At 42.2% G+C, this 21,876-nt stretch overlaps 1 protein-coding gene across 1 annotated transcript in view; it reads right to left on the reverse strand.

Moving 5' to 3' along the window:
- Positions 1-916: 916 nt before the first annotated feature.
- The window catches only part of AGBL1 (AGBL carboxypeptidase 1), a 273,140-nt gene continuing 252,180 nt past the window's right edge, over positions 917-21,876 (reverse strand). Inside the window, exon 23 of the mRNA XM_056347385.1 lies at positions 917-2,779. Coding sequence (XP_056203360.1) covers positions 2,473-2,779 — 307 coding nt within the window. The 3' untranslated portion in view covers positions 917-2,472. The remainder of the gene's footprint in view (positions 2,780-21,876) is intronic.

Genomic DNA, 21,876 nt, shown 5'->3' on the forward strand with positions numbered 1-21,876 from the left:
CACTGATTCCATGAATCACAATGAGACTGGTCTATAGTATTTATAGCCAAAATATTGGTGTCTCATTAAGAAAAGTGCTGATTTAAGATTTTTTTTGTCCCTTTGCAATAGCGTGTACCATCAGCAAGCCTTGGCAAGAATTGTTCTGCTACTGTTGTGGCAGGGCATTGGTACAGAAAGCAGTGTGGGAGAGAAAAGCAGCTCTGGATGCATACACACACATCTACAGACATATATGTATAATGGTATTTTTACCTTGTGCCCTGGGGATGTGCTGAATGGTGAAGGTCTTAAAGTACAGCCTGTGTACGCTGCAGTCTGGACCTAGCACAGTGTGAGTTTTTTGTCATGCATATGATAGATGTTGGATTTTGATATTAACTATGCACATATATCATTTCTTATTAAAGAACTTTGAAGAAACATTGTACAAACTATTATAATAGGAACACCTGTTTCACCTCTGTCCATTCCTGTGAGCCAGCCTTTTATGAAAATTCGGTATTGTGTACAACAAGCTGCACACTAAAGCAAGCAGAACAGGACATCTGTACAGAGACACACACCATACCTAATGAATTAGTTTGGTCTAAGAAGCTCAGCTTCTAAAGACCCAAGCTGCCTGTCTTTTGAGCAGCATCATAAAAAGAGAGCGAGAGACACAGAGAACTCTCATGTGCTGGTGAAGACTTTAAAACACCCAGGTACTGGAAACCCAGCAGGACAGGAAGAGGCAATTTCTCCAAAGAGCAAGCTCCTGTGGGAACGTATGTCTAGGTAGTCTGGGAAAAGGCGTTCAGACATGCATCAGATAAAACCTCATTCTGCACCAGCAATTCTTTCCACAAACAGCATAAAGATGACAGGATGGTGCTTTTATTCACACATCAATATTAATAATAAAAATCACTGGTAATGGAGCCCTTATAGGCTGTAATGCTACAACACAATATACATTCATCCTTCTCCTTGAGCCTCATAGAGTAGTGACAGAGTTAGGAGCCTCTTGCATCATGCAATTAATTCCATTTGGATTCAGGGCAATTCCCCATTTGCAGCAGCAGAGTCTAAGACACATGAGAAGTTCAGGGAATATGAGGTGTGAGATGCAGGGACGTGGGCTTCATGCTTTAGGGATGTCAGGCACACGCATGGGTCCTCAGCCCATGTTGCGTTCTCAGGAATCAGGATCTGTTTGCAGGTAATTTTAGAAGAAATTTAATTTTATGTTTTTCATTTGGGGATTGAAAGAGAAGCTGTTCTGACTCCCTTATGAGGTCACTGGTAGAACATGTCCCATATATAACCTCCCAGTAATGTCTTCTACTATAGGTGGACTTGGCAGTGTTAGATTTATAGTTGGACTTGATGACCGTAAGGGTCTTTTCCAACCTAAACGATTCTATGATTCTGTGATTCTATATTACTGTCTGGCACAATGGAGTCCTGTTCCACGAACTAGGTTTTCTTCATGGTACCACAATAAAACTAACAAAGAATAATCAGTCACTGGACTGATGCTTGAGCTACATTCACTCTTGGACATTGCCACCATCACTCATCTATTGACAGAATATTGGGGGACCCTGGCTACCACAAAAGAACATGTTTTACTCCTTAAAATGCACCAAATCCCTCTCACTCCCAATAACTTTAAATAGTAGCTCTAGCTCTCCAGGATGGACTGTTGTATCTGTATTCTCTTAGCTGGAAGGATGTCTCATAGAGAAAATATAATTTCACAGCATCTGTGAAACAAATTCTGCACTTAGGCCCATTAGTTCAAGCATGATGTGACTCAATTGAGATTACACTGGACTAGATCATTCCAGTTCAGCAAAGAGGTGAATTTAGCCCAGGTTTCCAGAAGACCACTCTGTACTGTCACTGGTGCTTTCCTTACTATGGCACACCGGATTTCTGACACTGTTGCTGAGATATGACCAGCTCAAAAGCATGCACAGCCTGACCCAACCTGTTGAACACGCTGTAAGAATGGTGGTCAGACAGAAATCGGATGCATGCTCTACAGCTCAAGAGAAAAGAATGGCAGTGGAGAGCTCTGGCCAAAGGCATCAGTGACTGTCACTTGTCTAGGCAAAGGCTGCTTCCTGTAAGAGCCTAAACTAGGAAAAGGAGAATCATTTCTGGTTCCTTGGTCTCAGAATACCATTCCTCAGGTCAACCTGTATGAAACCACATAGCAGAGGCAGCTGTAAAACTGGGAATTATGTTTAGGAATCAACTATGTTCTCACACCGTATCACCTGGGCCAGTGGCCCCTCACTCTGCCTTGTGTACAAAGCATAAGGAGTCATTATCAATATAAGTATGTATACAAATAACACAAACATACAGCCAATTTTCTATTCAGAGCTGGAGCAACACATTTGGGAAGGATTCTGAAGCTGGCAAACAGGCAAACATGAGCAGTAACCCACTTCCTTACTGCTCTGCGAGTCAAAGCCTTGCTCACACAGGACTGCTCTTGAACCCACTGTACACCCCAAGTGCTGTTGAACGCAGAGGCAGAGCCGTACTGTTGGATGCTGGTTGGCTGGAAATGTAGAGCCCCCTGAGAGCTTTGGAGTTGCATGTCTGTCCCATGGTTTCTCCTGCATCTTCTGTCTCTCCTTCCACCCACGAGAGGCACTCCTGGATCTCTTGGTCCAGCTCCAAGAAGTCCTCTTCACTATCAGAGCAACTGTCAGTATTATAATCGACTTCTTCCACACAAGGTGGCTCATCATCAGTCTCCAGGCTGCTGTTGTTGCAACTTCTGCAGAAAAATCACAAGAAAAACTGGACATCATCAAAGGAGCGTGTGTTGGTCTAGGGGTAAGAGCAAGCAACAGGGAAATGTCTTTCCTGGGTTTGGTCCTGTCTCTGCTAATAAGGCATGAGATGGCACTAAGCAAGATCCTGTATGTCTTTGTGCCTGTTTCACCATTGGTAAAATGAAGAGTGATTCTTACCTACCTCACAGGAGAAATGCATCATTATTGTTATCATTATTATTGCTATTGCTTATACAGAAACACAGTGCTGTATATACAGACAACACCATTCTCGCCTTGAGGCACTTACAAGGTTATCGAAGCAGAAATATAGTAGAGGAAGAGATATTCCATTTCCAGAAGGTTGCTGGTTTAATCATCATTCACCTCATTGTAGTTCCACATTTAGTGTAAGACCTAATTAATCCAGGTGGTTGAAGTGCTTTGGCATCTTTTCCTCCTGGTCTGTGCAAGCTCAGAGCACTGCTAACAAGAGGTGGTACAAACAAAACGTGGGGGCTTTCAGGTCTTCAAGCGCACTGGCTCCGAGAAGGGCAGAAATACCAGGAGCGGTTGTGTTTTGGAAGGAGAATGAAAAGGCTTTGACAACATGACTTCCTGAGGAAGGGCCAAATTCAGAGGCAAGTCTGAATAGCTGAGGAAAGACTCTAAATGGATGTCACAGCTACGTCATCTGGCTCTCAGAAGGGTAGGTTACACCAGCTTAGCCTCCTGCCATTTACTTACAGGAACAGTCGTAGGCTTTCTTTACATGTCCGCTTTTGATTCATACTGTATTAGGTTAGCACGATGCAGTATTTATGGCAGAGTCGGAGCCACTAGACTAGATGGCTCCGGGGGATAGGGTCGCTCTCCTACCTAGCTGCCTAGTTCCCATTTGGCCCTGAGCCTAGGAGGGCAGCTGGGTAGTTTTTGAGACCAGAAAGAAGCTTGTGGTTTTAATGCTGCCGGGGTCAGAGCCTGGATCAATCAGGAGGACAGATACTGTGTTTTTCACCTCCAGGTCAATGTTTTCGATGAGACTCAAAGCAGGCGAATGTATTGCTTTGGGGGACTGGGAAAGGAATAATAATCTTCCACCTCTGGGCCAGAGTTTCTAATTTGTCCCAAGCTGGGGAGAATGAATGGCTTGGCAGATGGAGCATACACAGCTTTAATGTGTGGTCTGCTCATTTACATGTCAGTAACCGGAATAATCTTCCAGCTCTCAGCTGTTTCACAGCAGTGCCAGCATCTGAGGTTTCAGAACATACCAAAGGTGTGAAGTATTGCTTTTGGATGTATCGATCCCTCCTCTCTTCTGCACTCCAAAAAAGGTATGAGATTTTCTCAGCTTTGAGACTCCAGGTCTTAACTGTATACAGACTACTCCGCAAGCAGAAACAAGTAATGTCAACCCACTTCTCTGGCTGATCTCTGGCTTAGTTTACTTCAAAGGCTGGGTATAAAGGATTCTATGAAAGCTTAATAGAGCTGTACAGCTTAAAAATAAATAAAAGAATAATTATGCACTCTACAGTTTCTGGCTCCACTTCAGTCTGCTCAGAAATCTGGGTCAGGAAGAATTCATACTGAAACTGAGTATGTGACATGAAACAAAACAAACCAGCCAGGACAATCCTCCCAGCACAAATGGCAACAAGCAGTGGTCTCTAATGAGTCTGACCAGTGGGTTTGATTTCTTCTTTTTTTATCAGATACAGGTATGACATGAATTACCATGATACCAAGTACCTATGATAATGTTCAAAGCTGACTAAACTCAGGGGAACTAGATTTTTCCTTTATAAGCTCTGCCTTTGTGGCTCTGCAATCAAAAGGAACCAAACCATAACTATATTCAATATTGCACTTGGGTGTTTGGGAGGAGCTGCTAATGCTGTTGGGACAGAGCAGAGCTGCCACCCAACTCACTGATATTTTACAGATGGAACGGTTCAGTTTTCAACCTAGGAACAGCAGGTCAAACATTTGCATTAACAGGATAATTTTATTTAAAAACTCCCTATTATTACTTAAAGCTGGGAAAACAAATAACAGAGGACCTTCTGAATTTTTTGATAGCTTAAATGATTTTGAGACTGGATTTCTGACAAGAAGGGTAATATGAGTCCTAGCACAAAACCAATTCACTATGGAAGGGAAATCTGGAAGACAACAAACAATACGAAGGAGAAAAACATACAAAACTGCCATTTCCTTATATTGAAGACTTAAGGGATAGTCTTTAGGAAGCAAGTATTTATGCATAAAACTCTTGTAATGGACTTCAAAAGCTCTCCCTTGTTTCCTGCATACACAGTACTCAAGACACCAGGACTGTGGCAACTGAATACCTGGGCAGATATAATGCAGGGAGAGGCTGCCCGCAAATGAGGATGTCCCTCGACCATGACTAGAGGTCAGGAAAGAAGAGTTTCTTACTAGTTTGTTCTGCCCTTTGTCCCTTCGCTGTGACAGTGAACGAGCAAGCCAATTAGCACTGACCTTAGTAGTAGTTTCTCCAATTTGGACTGATACCCACTGGATCAATGCCACCACCACATATCACATAATGAGCTACCAAACAGCAAATAGATGATACCAGCTTCCTCTCGCTGCCAGCACAGGCCGTAATCACACCGGTGACTTAAACGTTGAAAGGCTCTTTATCACACTACCAAACTCTACACACCAGTTACATGTCTCTACTATATGGAATTTTCCAACCCAATAATTCACTTTCTATTGCAGGAAGATTTAAAACACATAGCAAAGCAAAACAAATGGGATAGTTCAAACCAGCAGGTTAGAGGTTTCTCTGAAAGAAGAGAGGTGGCAGCACGCGGTATTTGGGAAGCGGGCTAGACCCCGCTAATGAAGCTGCCAAAGTCATTACATGCTGCTTCTCCACATCACAAAGACCAGCTCCTTTAGGAAAGAATGCAAATGATGAAACATAGTAATGAGTAGAAATGCCAACAACTAGACTATTGCATAACATTGCAGAGGGAGTGCCTTGCTTTTTTTTTTTTTTTTCCAAAAAAGAGTTGTGGGGGTTTTGTTAGGGGTAGGTTCTTGGCATTTTTGTTTGTTAGATCCAATTTTTTAAAAGCTGCAAAAGAATTCCTACACACACTCACACACACAACACCCCCCCCCAGAAAAAAAAAAGAAAAAAAAAGCCCTCCAGGGGACATGAAAAAGATTTACCGAAGAATAATGATGTTGTCTTACAGAAGGTAAACAATGAGGAAAACCAATGACATTACATTAGAGAACTCCAAGACAAATATGGTCTATGAATACCACTGAACGTGAACACAGTGCAGGAGAGGGGGAGGGAAGGCTGGTAATATTTCTACAGCCAACAGTCCCCCAGCTAACACAATAAAACATGTACACATGTTGGTTGATCTACTAATTCAAAACCTACAGTCTCGTAGCCCTCGTCTATTCCAGCCGATGGGAACACAACAGCAATTTGCAACTTTATGATGTGATAAATAGATTTTCTTTGTTTTGATTTGTAATTTGCTTATTTATTGGGATATGACTTGATCTTAATTAGTTTTCTTTTTTTCCATGTGGGTGTGGGTGTTTGTTTGCTTGGTTTTGGAAAGCAAGCAAGCTTTGGTACCCTATAAAATAATTCCGGTTTTCTGCTGACTTTACATGAGGAGAAGGAGAAGGAAGCCCAGTCCCTCCTTACATGTCAACATAACTGCAGCTTTCTGGTATGACTGAAACCCACTTCTTTTGGTTGCTTCCTGAAAACCCCTTATTCTATATCAGCTTACCTGTTGGGTCGCAGCTGGACAGAAACCTTGCAAGTCAGGTGTCTTGCTGAACTGCACGTAAGACAGTCTATAGTTGTGGTTGATGAACTAGAGCTGCATGCTGTACATGGGGATGACTGGTGATCCCTCTTCCATACATAATTCTCCTTCACTTGTGCATACACTTCCAGGGCATAGAGAAAAACCTGGAGATTTCCTAAGTAATTTCTCAAGATTTTTCACTCACATTTTGGTTGTGTGGCAGGTCACCCACTCTCTATCTATTCTACTGACTGGCTCAAAATAGAATGTGTTTTATTTTTTCTGCTGGAAAGAACAGGCACTGACAACTGTCCCTCTTAGGGAATCTGTGACTATTGTTCAGGGTTGCTGCTTGACCTTCACTTGACAAGCCTCGCAGGTGCAGTGTGTTAGAGAAGGAAATGAAGCATTTATTCCTTTTTCACATTGCTCCTCTCACTCTTAAGAAATTTGCTGCAGTCTTGCCAGAGCAAAACTGGAAGTGAGTGGTTAAAGGCTTCACACAAAAAAGAGGAAAATTCTAAGTCTGGAGACCAGTGCTGGTTATGGACGTACCAAAGACTCCCTGGGAAGAATGCATCAACAGACAAGTAAACATGTCTTCATCTCTCTGCAGTGAAAAATAACACCCCGGTAGCTGCACAATCACCCTGTCTGTAACCCTATTTTCTCCTTTCCTTAAACTTTCTCGTTATCATGACATCCCAATCCTTTCGAAGCTGCCCAAAGCAGGGATGTGGCTGCATATAATGAGCCAAGGACGTCTCTGATACAGTTCATAAACTAAATAAGGCAGATTTTTTTTTTTCAAAATATCAGTCATTTCCCTGTGAGAAAACAGAAAAAAAGACACATGTCTGACCTACACAGGCCAAGTTCTCAGCAATTACAGCATACACCTGAAAGAAGGGTGCACTTTTTCTCCACTCAAGCAGGGATCAGAGACCCCAACACGTTCCCTCGCCACAGTTATCATACGCACAGAAGGGGAATCTCTCATTCTTCTCCAACAGTTTTACCAATTGTATGAACATGTGCTTATGTTCTGGTAAGTAAAGTGTCCTGCAGCTTTTAAAGATATGCTGTCCTCTCTGCAGTGAATTGGGATTGCCTCACCCTTCTTTTTTTTAACATTAAAATTCCACCTACACAACCAAATCTGAAAGGGTGTGTGGTCTTGCATGGTTTTGCTTTTGAGGAATCCATATGTTTTATTAAAAGTATTTTACAGGAATACTGCTTCTGAAGTCTTGTAATGAATCTAAAATGAATCTTAAGCAGCTGCATTTGCTGTTATCCCAGAGTACAATTCTCCCTTTAATAGCTTCATAAAGCAGTATTTTAGGACATAAGTGAAACAACTATGATGCTTTCAGGTAATTACACCTGTAAGAAATACACTACAGCAACAAGATGCCAATAAAGAAGGACTTTAGTCTGCCCTTTTTGTCTTGATTTGCTTGCTACAAGGTTTGGTGCACACCTTGTAATGACTTTCTAATTTCATCTCTGCAATTCAGGAGCTCCCCAGACAGCAGCCTGGCTTGCCCTCCTGCCTAAGAAAAGCCAGACAAGGCTCTATTTAGTCCCTGACCTTGTGCCATGGTTTAACCCCAGCCAGCAACTAAGTACCAGCAGGAGCTTGCTCACTCCCCACACCCCCATCCCCAATGGGATGGGGAGGGGAACTGGAAAAAGGTAAAACCTGTGGCTTGAGATCAGAACAGTTCAATAATTGAAATAAAGCTAATGATGATGATGATTACAATAATAATAATAGTAATAATATAGTAGTAGTAGTAGTAGTAAAGGGAGACAACAAAAAGAGAGAGACAGGAATAAAACCCAAGAAATACAAGTGATGCACAATACAGCTGCTCACCACCTGCTCGATGCCCAGCCAGTCCCCGAGCAGTGATCAGCCAGCCCTGACCAACTCCCCCAGTTCGCACACTGAGCACGATGCTCTATGGCATGGCATATCCCTTTGGCTAGTTGGGGTCAGCTGTCCTGGCTCTGCTCCCTCCCAGCTCCTCATGCAGCTCCTCACTGGCACAGCACGGGAAACCGGAAAGTCCTTGGTTTAGAGAAAGCACTGTTTAGCAACAACTGAAACGTCAGTGTGATATCAACGTCATTCTCCTACTAAATCCAAAACACAGCGCTGTATCCGTTCCTTGCCAAGGGAGGGAATCAGCTAGGTACTGATGCAAGATGGCTCCAGCTCTAAAGAATTATTGCATTTGCCTCCTCTGTTGCTACACAGTAAACAATAATGATACGAACTTTGTAGGCTCCCATGAGATTTCCCTTTCCCAAGACTCTGCCAAGGACTTTTGCATCTTACAACATCTCCTGAGAAAATGCGTGCTAAGCCCAAGGCAATGCCAGGTGCCCTGGCTTTCAGCCCACCACGGCACATCCTTTCACAAACAATACGAACATAATTAAATACTGCCTTGAATTCTGTTTGCTATGGCTGAGAGATGTTTGGTCTTGTTTTGAACGTAGGGTTGTTTTTTTTCCCCTCCTGCTGCAAATAACCAGGAGAAAGGTGTAATTCATTGCTGAGACTTGTACTAATCAGTTTTTCAGGAGTTCCCAGGGTAATTGTAGGCTGTAATATTTATAATTTATTTTGCCAGATTAAAAATGGATGTCTGGTGCATCAGATAAGCAAGGAGCAAGTTGGGCTTTATCGTTTAGAGAGAAGGGAAGACAACTTGTAAATAAACAGAGAATGAAGAGCAAGAAACCGGCTGACTCCTGGCCAATACTGTCCCCTAATGTTCATTCAGGCTTGCAACAATTTAGCCCTGGACAGAATTTTACTTGCGGCTTGCAGAAGCTCTCTGAGACATCTCAGGACTGACTGTTTCCATTCTCCTTATTGGTGAGAAGATGGCTGGTGATTGCTGTAAGAGCAGAGGGAATGATGAGCGCACACCTCTCGTTACACATGGTTGGGAAACTGAAAAGCCTTGTGTGAATATGAAGAACTGCATTTAATTGAATTGCACCATGTCATTGGTACAGCTTTGATCTTTCTGTGAAAGATGAGTTTGTATAGAGGACAAGGAGGCATTTTTGTCCCATTTGAAGGGTACTAGGCTTGACATTACACTAAATTCCTGGATTCCAGCTATCTCAGTTCAAATACAGGCGCATTTCTAATGCTAACCAATAAAATTCACATGAAATGGTCTTTAGACTTGCAGAATGGAAAAAATGGTGAGAAGCCAGAGGCTGTGGATTCAGTCTTGTGAACGATCATTAATTTCTTCCTAATAGAGAAGCAATCTATATAGCAGTGCAGGGTTAACATTGCATCTTTAGCATTCTTATAGCTGTAGGTTTGTAAGCATTAATAAAACCCACTGATTTGAACAAAGATGAGTCAGCCACGAAATGGAGCTAGGACAGTTGGTGCAGACACCACAGCTAACTATTTTTCCTTCTCTCACCCTTCAACAGTTCTTAGGTTTTCTCTCTTTCTATCTTTAATACATTTACCTTTCAGCACGTGAAAGCACCACCCTGTGTGTACTTTAGGAGGCATTTGTGACCTTTGGTTTGTGATGATGCTCTCTTTCACATAGTGCAATACCTGGCTTGGAGAAAACACTGAAAACCTTATAAATATGCTGCTTGGAAAGGCAAGTGTGAGCAAAGCAGCTGTACCCCCATCAACATTGAGAAGCTAAAGGGTATCGAGTGAAGTTTCTACTTACCTATGGTGAGAAGAGAGAGACGAACCAAAGCAGGGGCGTAAGCATGGCAAACTGGCTGTATCTGCACAGACATACTATGCGACCTGTGAAATTTCAGTCACACCAGACAGGTTCAGCTCTTCTGCACAAGTGGGGAACAACTTATTCACCTAAAACTGGTGCCCAGCACTGGCTTTTGTGTGAAGTCCTTGGCAACATGAGACATCCCTGAAGAAAACTTGAGACCTGACTTCCTATATCTGCACAGCACCATGCTCTTGAGATTTGGGCCAAAATTCCTGGACACCAGAGCTGAAGCCCCGAAACACAAATTTTAAACAAGTTGAAGACCTTTATAAGAAGACATATGATATATTCAGGCACTGTTGGGAGACTGAGCCTGGGTTAGAGTGTCTTGAGAAAGCATAGTCCTGATCTTGCTTTTTAGATACTTATTACACTAAAACTTGGTGTTTATTTAAAACAACATCACACAGCATCAGCTCTGGACAAGCACAAAGGCAGCTCAACCCATGTTTGCTGTTGAAATCCTTTACAGGTTTGTTTTGCTACCTTTGACTAGACATTGCAGTCTTATGCTGAGCAGAAATCCATGGTCAGCGAAACACCTAAGAGTAAATGGTTTAAGATCTGGTCCATTGTGATCTTGTTATATTCATTAAAAATGGGAGATAAATTCAGGAAGAAAAAGATAGGTAGCATAAAATAGATTATATCCATCCACCAGCCAGCACTGTCAGTGACTTGGATTTAGTCTGACTTTAAGAATCAGAAGAAATGTTTCCAAAACAGGTAACATTTTGGCTTTCTATGGCTTAAGCTTCCTGTGGAAACATGAGCAGTCAAGTCCCCCTCTATGGGAAGGTATTTACTAAGACTACCAGAACTCATTAGGACACTGAATAATGTAAGAGTTGCTGAATATGTTTTTGAAAGTGTTTGGGAGCTCTTCTCACAGTGTCTCTACCTCAAGCAATTTCTTCTTAAAACGATAATCATGTTATTGATGATACTTAGCAGTCCAGCCACAGTAATACAGGAAGATTATTGGAATCCTTGCAATTGCTTTTGGATCCTTCCAGTAACGGAAACATTGGCACTGTAGGGGGGAAAAAAACGTGGAAAGATTTTGGCTTAGACGCTGAAAAATTGTACTGCTGAGGATAAATAATGTAAAGACATGCAGGTTCTCCTGGGTTCTTCTTTCCCTTGGTGCTGTTTCATATAATTCTACTGACTTCATCCGAATTTTGTAATTGGTTCTATATGTCTAATTTCAAAAGTCCGTGTTCCAGATGTATATACCCTTAGTTCTCTCTGAGTGACTTAAGGCATTTGGGATTTTGAAAACAAAGTGTTTTAAGATGGCCAAGACAGATCTAGGCTGCACTTTAGTTACATAACTGTTTTATGTACATGGGTTTTGGGTCAGATAACTATGCATGCAAATATTTGTTTGCACACCAGACAGACATGTAACTACCTGTCTGAACTAATGACTGCTGTATATGACTGAATTCTAACCACTATACCCCTTGGAGAAGAAAGAAACCTCTTGGTTGCTAACTTTTCTTCATGAAAGTCTATTTTCAGCTGAAAACCACTCTGTTTCAGAGAATCTATCAACGATAAATTTGTATATGTGTGTGTATGTGTCCTGGTTTCAGCTGGGACAGTTAATTTTCTTCTTGGTAGCTGGTACAGCGCTGTGTTTTGGATTTAGTAGGAGAATGACGTTGATATCACACTGACGTTTCAGTTGTTGCTAAACAGTGCTTTCTCTAAACCAAGGACTTTCCGGTTTCCCGTGCTGTGCCAGTGAGGAGCTGCACGAGGAGCTGGGAGGGAGCAGAGCCAGGACAGCTGACCCCAACTAGCCAAAGGGATATTCCATGCCATAGAGCATCGTGCTCAGTGTGCAGACTGGGGGAGTTGGTCAGGGCTGGCTGATCACTGCTCGGGGACTGGCCAGGCATCGGCCAACAGATGGTGAGCAGCTGTATTGTGCATCACTGGGGTGTTTTTATTGTTTGGGTTTTATTCCTCTCTCTGCCTCTCTCACTTCCATCATCATCATCATCATCACCACCACCACCACAACAACAATAATAGTTATTATTAATATTAATATATTTTATTTCAATTATTAAATTGTTCTTACTTCAACCCTCAATTTTTACCTTTTTCCTGAATCTCCTCCCCAACTCACGGCAGGGGGCTATGGGTATGATCGAACAGCTGCATGGTGCCTAATTATCAATTGACATTAAATCACAAAATATATAAATATGTTTATATAAGCACACAATATAGATCACTATCCCTTAGCTAACTTTCCTTATGGGTAGATAAATAACAGATACACATATACGTATATAGGCATATACTCAGACACCCGCACACCTACACAATTACATGGTTTGTTCTGTATTCAGAGCACAATTTTCATTACAAGACCTAGGAGGTGTCAGGAGACCCTCCTACAACTAGCTGAGAGTTGACAATAGATGGTCACTGAACCTTGATGTTATCGCATTTAAGTGGAAGCAATCCCAGTGAAAGAGCTGGCTACTGACCAGGGCAAACCAGTTCTTTGACTCTTGTCTTCAGGTGAGTGTTGACAAAGGAACAGGTCACCTGAAAGGAGACTTAGACCATCTGGGTAGGGCTTGAGATATAATAGGATTGTCAACAGGCAGGCAGAAATGGTTGTCTAAAACATAAATTATGTTAATCAGCTATTTAAGAGCTAAAATTAGAAGCTAAAAGCAAGACTGTGAGACAAAAGTTAAGATCTTGGATTCTCAGTAAGGAAATATGGACATATTCCTACTCCACGTGAACCTGATTCATTTTTGTACCCTTTAAATTAAGGAATGACTGTTTTAGAAACCTTTCTGTATAGCTTGTTTTTTCTTTCACAATCATATCTCTTCAAGTAGGTAAGCAATGACTGGGTATGAAAGTACTGAGCTCTGGTAAAAAGAATGATTTGTTTCTGGAGTGTCCAAAGACAGGAGAGCATATGGCACAATATGAGTGTTCAACAGCTGGTTTACCATTGAATTCTGCTTCTAAAAAGACATTCAGGAAAATCTCAGCGTAAGAGTCAGAGAAAACAGTTTCTGGAGCATACTGAAAACAACTAATTTATGCCAATATGATGGCAAAGCACCGAAGCCTAAGAAGTTCCAGCTGACGGACATCAGTCCATATGGCCATCTCCCAAAGCAACTTCATCTCTACAATGTCCCATGTTATCACAAATTTATTGAAAGGATTCCAACACAAATCTGCAAAATCATAATCCCCCTAAAAGTTGTGCTTGTCATTCTAGGAATGTTCATCATAACTGATCTGAGAAATTTTCTTAGTGTAAGAAGCTCTGAGACTAATATGGAACTTTTGTTCTCTCACCCTTTCCTGCGGAGAGCAAGCGTGTTTAGTCAGTATTATAATTAGGAAAGACAGAGAATCTCTCTGTGTGTGTGTACCTATAAGTATAAAAAGCAGAGAAGGCAAGGTCAAAGAAATCTATCTTGCTTCTAAAGCAAATTAAAGTGGGATTATAGCAGAAATGTCTGATGAAGTATGTGTGATCATAGAGAACCGATAATAGTTCCAGGTTAAAACTTCAGCCTCTGCCCTCATCCTAAATCTTTTCTCAGACTTAATGAAATTCAGATAAAACAAATCTCAACACTCTTGTTCAATATATTTCAAAACATTCTGATCAATTATGTTTTTAACACCATATGGAACCAAATCCAAAACCTCGCTTAACCTCACTCATTATGCAGCTGATTTGCGTATGCTTTGGACTCCATTAAGGACAACAAAAAATATCAGCTACAGCATATAAGTGGCAACTCTTGCTAATTCCTTGATCTTGCCAAAGCCCTACCAGATGTTTCATGAAGAATAGCAAATATTTCATTTTGCGCTCCCTGCCTCCTGAAATTTGTCTGTCAGGAGTTGCAAGGATGAATTTTAGTGGTTTGGCACACAAGAAAAACCGTAGGCGTGGGTGGCTGACAAAAACAGGAGGCATCACCTTCGTCCTACTTCAGAACTCAAGCAGGGTTTAAAGGGATTCTTTGCGCCAGAGGGACCTTCCAGCCAGGAACATATGATTCCCAGTAAACAGGAAAGAGGAAAAACAACCATTACCTCTGATCTAAGGAGACAGCATTGCCTGGCAAAAAGAACATAGTAAAAGCACATCTAAAAGTTTTCATTGCTATTTGTTGTACAATAGATCTCCTAATACTTTTCTGTGTTCCTGTTGTAGGTATTTAATAAAGTTTCATCTATATAACAGTGAGATGCTGTTTTGAAATTAATTCATTTGTAACTTGTAGCATTTATCAGTTCCCAGCAGGGAGCAATTTTTAAAATCGCTGTTCACAGGAGTATTTCCCAAATATTTTATAAAAATCAATTTTCAGATGCCTGTCAAAATGGTCTGTGTTTTTTACCTGAAAGTTGCATTCCATTTTCTTACTTTTTCCGTATGTGGATATGTGTGTGCATATTTATATAGGCATATATAAATGCCCACTAAAATTCTTGAAAGAATTCTAACGCAACACAGAAGCAAGTGTATTCTGAGTGAAAGCCGAAGCAACATAAACTGACAAAAGTATTCATTTAATCAAAATAAGACATGTATTTGAATGGATGGAGCAAATTAGAGCACAGCTTGCAGAGCAGTGAAACAATCACTTCATAGAGAAGCACCCCGAGCATTTAATGTCACACTCTGATTTACGACCAAAAATGATAAAAGGTCAGTTTCTTGTATGCAGAGTAAGTGACTGAAAAGATATGTCAGACTGTGCGTCACGGGAAAATTGAATCATGAGGTTAAAATGTTTGGGTTTGAAAGATGCGGGTTTAACACTCAGTGGGCTTGCAGTCAGTTTGAGCAAAGTGCTTTTCTCTCTGTGCCCCAGTCCCCCCACAACACTGGTGCAGATGGCTCCACCAGTCTACCTGCCCAGCCAGCTTATGGCACGGTGGCAGCACCAAGGTGTGTCTGAGGCCCTCCATCACCTGCCCAGTCTGAATGAGGTTGCAAAGCTCTTTAATTGCCTTTTCTCTGAAAGTGCCTTTCTCTCCGCTGAAAGCAGTAAGAAAATAGGTGCTTAATAAATTTGGTGGGCCTGGTCCAACACCTTCTCTCAGCAAACCAAGACTTCAGTAAAGAAAATAGCAAGTTTCCAGATCCATTAGGGAAAGAAGTGAGTATTCGTGATTCTGCCAGACAGGAATGAAGAGTTGAGCTGGAGGAATGATGAGGATGTAGGACTCCTGCTGACATCAGGAGGAGAGAGAGGTGCTCAGTAAAATCAAGGCTTAGCTGCCAGATCGTATTTCAAAGACCAATGTTGTAATTCTTGCGGTACTGAAAACAACTGGTCATAAAAGTGAAGGAGAAATTATTCAGATGGGAAAGAAACTGTCACGAGCTGCCAGATTTTCTGTACCCAGCCTGGCCTCTGATTTTAAGCTGTCCAGCTCGCCTATCCAGCAGAAAGAAGTCAGGCATCCAGCTCAAAGAAACAAAGACTGAGGACTTGTGAGTGCTGGTTCCAATAGACCTGAAAACCTCGTTAGTCAGGAAATCTTGTATTTCCTGGCATTTGCCTTCATATTTCTGTTTTCCTAGCCCCTCATTTTGTCTCTTTGCTTCAGGAAGCTGTTTATTGCACCAAAATAAAGTGACATCTGCTTTTCCCATGGTGGAGTCTGTCTTCCAGGAACTGAAACACCAGGAAAAGACCAGATCGTGATTTCTGGCTCATGGATTGTCCCCTAAGGCATTGAAAAAGCCCACAAAAATGAGATTTGCCAGTACAAACAGCACAAATCCAGGTGCTAGAACACACAAACACATTTTACAGAGGGGTGCATTTAGGAAGGTTTTATTCAGGAATGCACACAGGGTTCCTGACTGCTGTTTGCTGTGATAGAATCTCTTGCCTTGTTCCTTCTCCATCAAATCGTGGTGGCATCATTTTCTCTACAGAAATTTTGGCTGCATCAGCTTCACACAGGTACCCCTGCCATAACAGCTCTAGTGTCAGTAACACATAACCCCTTAAACAAAATGCTGTATGCTGTGGAAGAACCCAGGTTCTCAGAATTCTGGAGATAACGGTGGTAGAGCAGGTGCAGCCCAGTCAGACTGCTGCTGACTTCACCCTGCATTTGCCAGGCTTACGCCGGACTTTCTCCTTTTCTGCACAGCCAACCCGCAGATAAACTGTGTCAGATGTAATGGTGCATGATACAGGCAATTCAGAATCAAGGAGGAAAAAAAGCATCTCTGAGGCAAGATGGGTTATCAGCTCAGCTCAAAAAGCAGCATATCAAGAAACACTGCCACGACGATTTTAGAAATCTATAATTTAGATGTTACCTTAAAGCCTAAAACTTTGTTTGAAAACTTCATACTTCTCACAAGCAGACTAGCAAAGCTCAGGAGGGTCAGACCAGCCAGCTATCAGTCCAGATGACAAAGTAATACACTTAACGTATATGAAGTGCTGTACACATGAAAGGTACCGGAAGGATGGCAACGTTATACAGTTTTATCCTGCAAGGAATCAAAAGCTGTTATTGCGCAGCAGTTTTCTCAGAGCTATTACACTCCATTGCTTACCCACACATCAGCTTACCTTTCTGGGCTTCCCAGCAGTATGAATCACTTTCAAATAACAATGCGTTTACTTTACATACAGGCTTTACAGCCTGAAACACCCCGTACTGCTTTCTGGAAAGGGAAGCAGTCTGATGATTTATCAGGGAAAGGTCTGCTGATGTGCATGGAGCTGCACTGGCATGTCCCATCTGAGCAGCTGAACTCCTGAACAGCATAATTCACCCCTAATTTTGCAGACATTTCTGAGGCAGGGAACAACACTGCTTTAGATCTTCTTGGGTTTAGAACCGAAAGTGAAGAATTCTAAAATCAGTGAACAGCCAGTGCAACAATATTAAGGAATGAAAGAAATACGCCCTGTGTCAAAACTTGGCAAAGGTGCCAAGCCTAGATCCCTAACTCTTAATACTCAGAGTATTTCTTAGTTTGCTAGTGAGTAAGGATTGCTGTGCAATGACAATCATTTGATGATAATTACAACAGCAGTGAGAGCCTGTGCCACTTTTCTCATCAGCCTTACACACTTACTCCACAGATGGGCACGATGGCAAGGCACGGTGCGAATGGCAGGCGCTCCTGGAAGAGCAGTGCCTGCTTGTGTAGTTCTGGGAAAGCATGGCATTTGGGAAGTGGCAGAGCAAGGTCTGAGGGGCTGTATACACTGATGCAGAGCATCCCTTAGGCAACCTTTTTCAGCCATGCGCTTAGTAACAAGTCTCAGTGAAAGCGCACAGACCCTGCCGGTTGCCTTTCTCTGACACACATCTATTTAATGTAACTGGCTCCTATGAATTTAGGAGCAAAAAGCCCAGAATTAAACACGTTTACACAATTAGAGCCATATTAACCTAAGCTGCTGAGGGTGAATTCATTAAATCATATGTCCAAAGATCTTTGATGGTGGAGGAGCAAAACCAGTCACCACAAACCAATAGCTCTAGCTTCAGAGATGTTTCCTTCCACCTTCTCGTGCTGTTTTACACATTTCCAATGCAAGAGAAATCCACAGGGAAACAATCAAGGAAGAAAAAAAATTTGCTGAGCTGTCTATTCCCTTGCTCCTTTCAATGTCTGCCCCCTCAGAAGCTTGGCATACCCTTCTCCCACGCTACTCCTTATAGCCAGGAAATGCCTATCATTTCACTTCTTACAGAGGGTCTCCTTTGAGATGGATTAACCTAACACTCCTTAAACTCAGACCTATCAATTTCCTCTGCTGGAGACTTTGAATTCAGATATCTTTGCTGTACTGGAAAATATCCACTGATAACAAGCAATTATTATTACAAGATATATCCTTAGAGATAGGAACTGGCTGCTAGGAAAGAGTGAAATGAAGGGGAGAGGGGAAAACCAAAAATACTACTCTCACTTGAACCTGACAGGGTTTTAGTCCCTTTCCCAGCATGCCATACCCAAGAGTCCTTGGACAACTTTCTGAACAAGATTCAGCTGACACCTACCATTTAAGCACTTGAGTGTCTCACAATAACTTTCAGCATCATTAATGGAAATGGATGAATGTTAATTTCAGATTTAATTTGGTGTTTGAATCCATAAAAATATGTATAATCTCCTCTTCTCCCCACCAACTAGTATATGGACCCTGAAGGCAGCATCCATAGCTAGCTAAAAGATGGTTTGTGGATTTCTTTCTGTGAGAATTTATAAGTGTGCATTAGATTGAATGATATATAAAATATATACCCAATATAATGCCTGTAATAGCAGGGACTGAAATAAACCAGTTTGTGCTTGGGAGTGTTTTAAAATAATAAGTGTAGTGGGGAGGATGTGCTGTCGAAGAAAAGCAGAGGTTAATGCGCTCCTCTTTCCATCGCTGTGGACTTGCACATTCAAGTCAAGAGGAACTGAACAGAGAAAACCAACCCTGGCATATGCCAGAATGACTCTGAGGTGCACCATAAACTCTCAGAGAGTTCAGAGCACAGGGGGACTGTGCTGAACAAGCAGCAGTAGCAGTAGCCTGGAGGATGCCTACCAGCGCCCTGAGAAGTAACTTGTCTGCTTCAAGGGCAGTGTAATAACACATGCTAAGCAGGGATTGATAGCCCCATAACGAGCATCCCCGACATGGGGCTGAGCAATCAACGAAAGCAGAGATCCTGCCAAAGCGCAGAGTATGAAGTTGGCTACAGATGTGAACAAAGCAGTAGCTGGTACAGAAGTCAGGCAATACTGACAACCTCAGTCTAGAGCACAGCAAGGAAATGGGCCCTCTGCAAGGCCAGGAGAGGCCTGAAGAGAGACAGGACAGACACTGAGGGTGGAAAGATGTAAGCCATGGAAGTACATTCACTCCTCAGATGCCCTGTACTCTGGCAGTCCTCAGGACCACTGACCACAGGAACCACAACATGATCTGCCTCCCTGGAAAGTCTCTCAATTTGGTCAGCATCTGCCAGGTGTAGGGACAAGCCTGACAGCCCCAGCAGGAACAGGCATCCCTGCAGACGACAGCTCTTTCCCAAAGCCCATTACAGGAGAACGGGATGTTCTGCACTGCTGCCAGAGCACTCAGTAGCAGAACCTCCGACTGCTCGCTGAGTCCATGAGGTATCTGGGGATTGCTGGGAGTGGAGCTCCCTGCACGGGCTTGTGGGGTTATAGCAGCAGCATGGGACAGTACAACGTAGTGGCAGAAATTATTTTGAAACATGACATCCCCTGGTAAGCCTGGATACAAGACTGGAAGCTTGTACCCAGATTGTGGCCTATTTCCAATTCTGAAATCCAAACACTGTTATTTTCCCATTTACTCATCCAATGTTGCTTCAGCACTTAATTGTCTACCTGCTGGCCTGGCCTTTTCTGCCATGCTGCTGCCAGGCCATCAGTGATGTGTCCATCAGGGTGAAATGAGCTTTGAATCAGGTGATAAATTGCTGTTTGTCTTGCAGCTGCTAACATCTTTTAAATTTTTAAACAGTACGATCACACACATATCTAGTAGCTGCTTGGTTATGTTTATTTTGGATGAGATGCTATGCAGTTTCTTAGATGTGTGTGTCAAATATTCATAGATGGCAGGCTAGTGAAATATCTTTCTGTAGTATTTATTTATAGAATTTATTTATCAACAGAATCAATCTTTATGTGCCTAGCTGCAGCATTACTTGTTGCCTTGCCCATTTTTCCTAGACACTGTCTGTCTTTAACAATATCCCTCTCTTTGCAGCATTTATTCACAGTATGTCTGTACCAGGTATCTTCCCACGTGTACTCATAGTATCCATCTCTTTAATTTTAACTATATATCCACTCCATCTAATGCTTGTCATCTATCTGAAGCACTTGCTGTATCTCTCCACAGCATCTCTTTAGTCAATGGTATCTGTCTCTGCAGTGACTTTATCCCTTTCTCTCAGTCACACACAGCACCAGAGTGTAATTATGGATTTTGGACTACAAAAAGTTTTGGTTTTTTGCCAAATCAGTCTCACAAATCACCGATTAATTTATTTGCTTTGCTGGAAAGGCTAGATGTGAGAAATGGGCTCTGGAAGGGTATAAGTACTTTTGGGTCAAAAACTTTTTCCCAGGATTATTTGTTTCCCTGCTGTGTATGAACCCTCACTACTATGGGAGCAGGGAGCTGCACTAAGCTTGACTATTTCCTCCCTGTTATCCTCCCCCTTTCCCTTTCCCATTCCCTTTTTCTTCTCCCATCTTTCCTCTTTTCCTTCCCCCAACGTTTTGCATTCATTCTTCTAAGTTTCTCCGTTCACTTCTTTCGCCCACTTGGCATTCTCAGGATGACAAGTGAAAGTCCCTCCTTATTAAAAATTCACTGCCAAATAAATATTAAAGCGGGAGGGGGGGGGGATCCATTTGGCTCTGTGTGATTTATTGTCATCTGCAATACAAGGCCCAGCACAACAGGTTAAATAGGTTTCACATCCTATTTACCCACTTCACAGAGGTGTGAAGGACTCAATGACCCTCAGCTCTTAGAAAGCCTGTGATGGGGAGGGATGTCCTCCCCACCAAGGGCACTAGTCTGAATGAGATGGAGAGTGACACCTCTCAGGGCCAAGAGAGGAAGTAACAGTAAAAACTAAAACTTCTTGCTTTTTTTCTTCCTACTTTTTCTCATCCAGATGAATTGTGACAAGAACAGTACAAAAGATGGTCAGGTCACCTGGAAGCGATCAGAGAGTCTGTTAAAATGTCAGGAGCATCTGAAAGAGAGGAAAGGAGGGGTAAAAAAAAAAAAAAAAAAAGAAGAAAAGAAAAGAAAAAGCAAGCAAGCAGAGCAAACTGACAGAAAAGGAGGGAGGGAAAAGTTTCCATGTCTCTGGTTTTGGTTCCCTGAGCAAAGACCCCAGCAGTTCATAATTTTCCTTCAGACAGGGCCAGTATGGTTCAATGGCAGAATAAAATATGCAGTAATTAATGAACAGCTTCACAGTTTTATGGACAGATTTAACTCTTTCCCTTATTTAGAGCTGCTGGAAAAAAGACTGAGACAGATGCAAAGTAAGACACAATGAATTAATGGTATTAACATGGAAGAAGCAAATGATATTTTCACAGAAGGCAGCTTATGGACTTCAGAGGGGAACCAGAGAGCAAAGAACCTCTGGGGACTTTCTCCAAAGTTGTCCAGGAGCAAGGACAAGAGATCCCTAAATAGAAGCAAAAATATTTGGGCCCCAGCGGTAGCTGTCAGCTGAGGCAGTGATAGAAATTTGAATTACCTGCCACGGGCTGGCACTGTGTCGGACTGGACACCACTCCTCTGCACCAAATGCCTGGTACACCTAAGGATGTATCCTATCTGTCTTTGTTTGGAATAATATCAGTATGTAGGTATGTGATGTGTATTTCAAAGAGGCCAGTGGAAATACTCAAATTTG

The sequence above is a fragment of the Falco biarmicus genome, chromosome 7, assembly GCF_023638135.1.
Source record: "Falco biarmicus isolate bFalBia1 chromosome 7, bFalBia1.pri, whole genome shotgun sequence".
Taxonomy (NCBI): domain Eukaryota; kingdom Metazoa; phylum Chordata; class Aves; order Falconiformes; family Falconidae; genus Falco; species Falco biarmicus.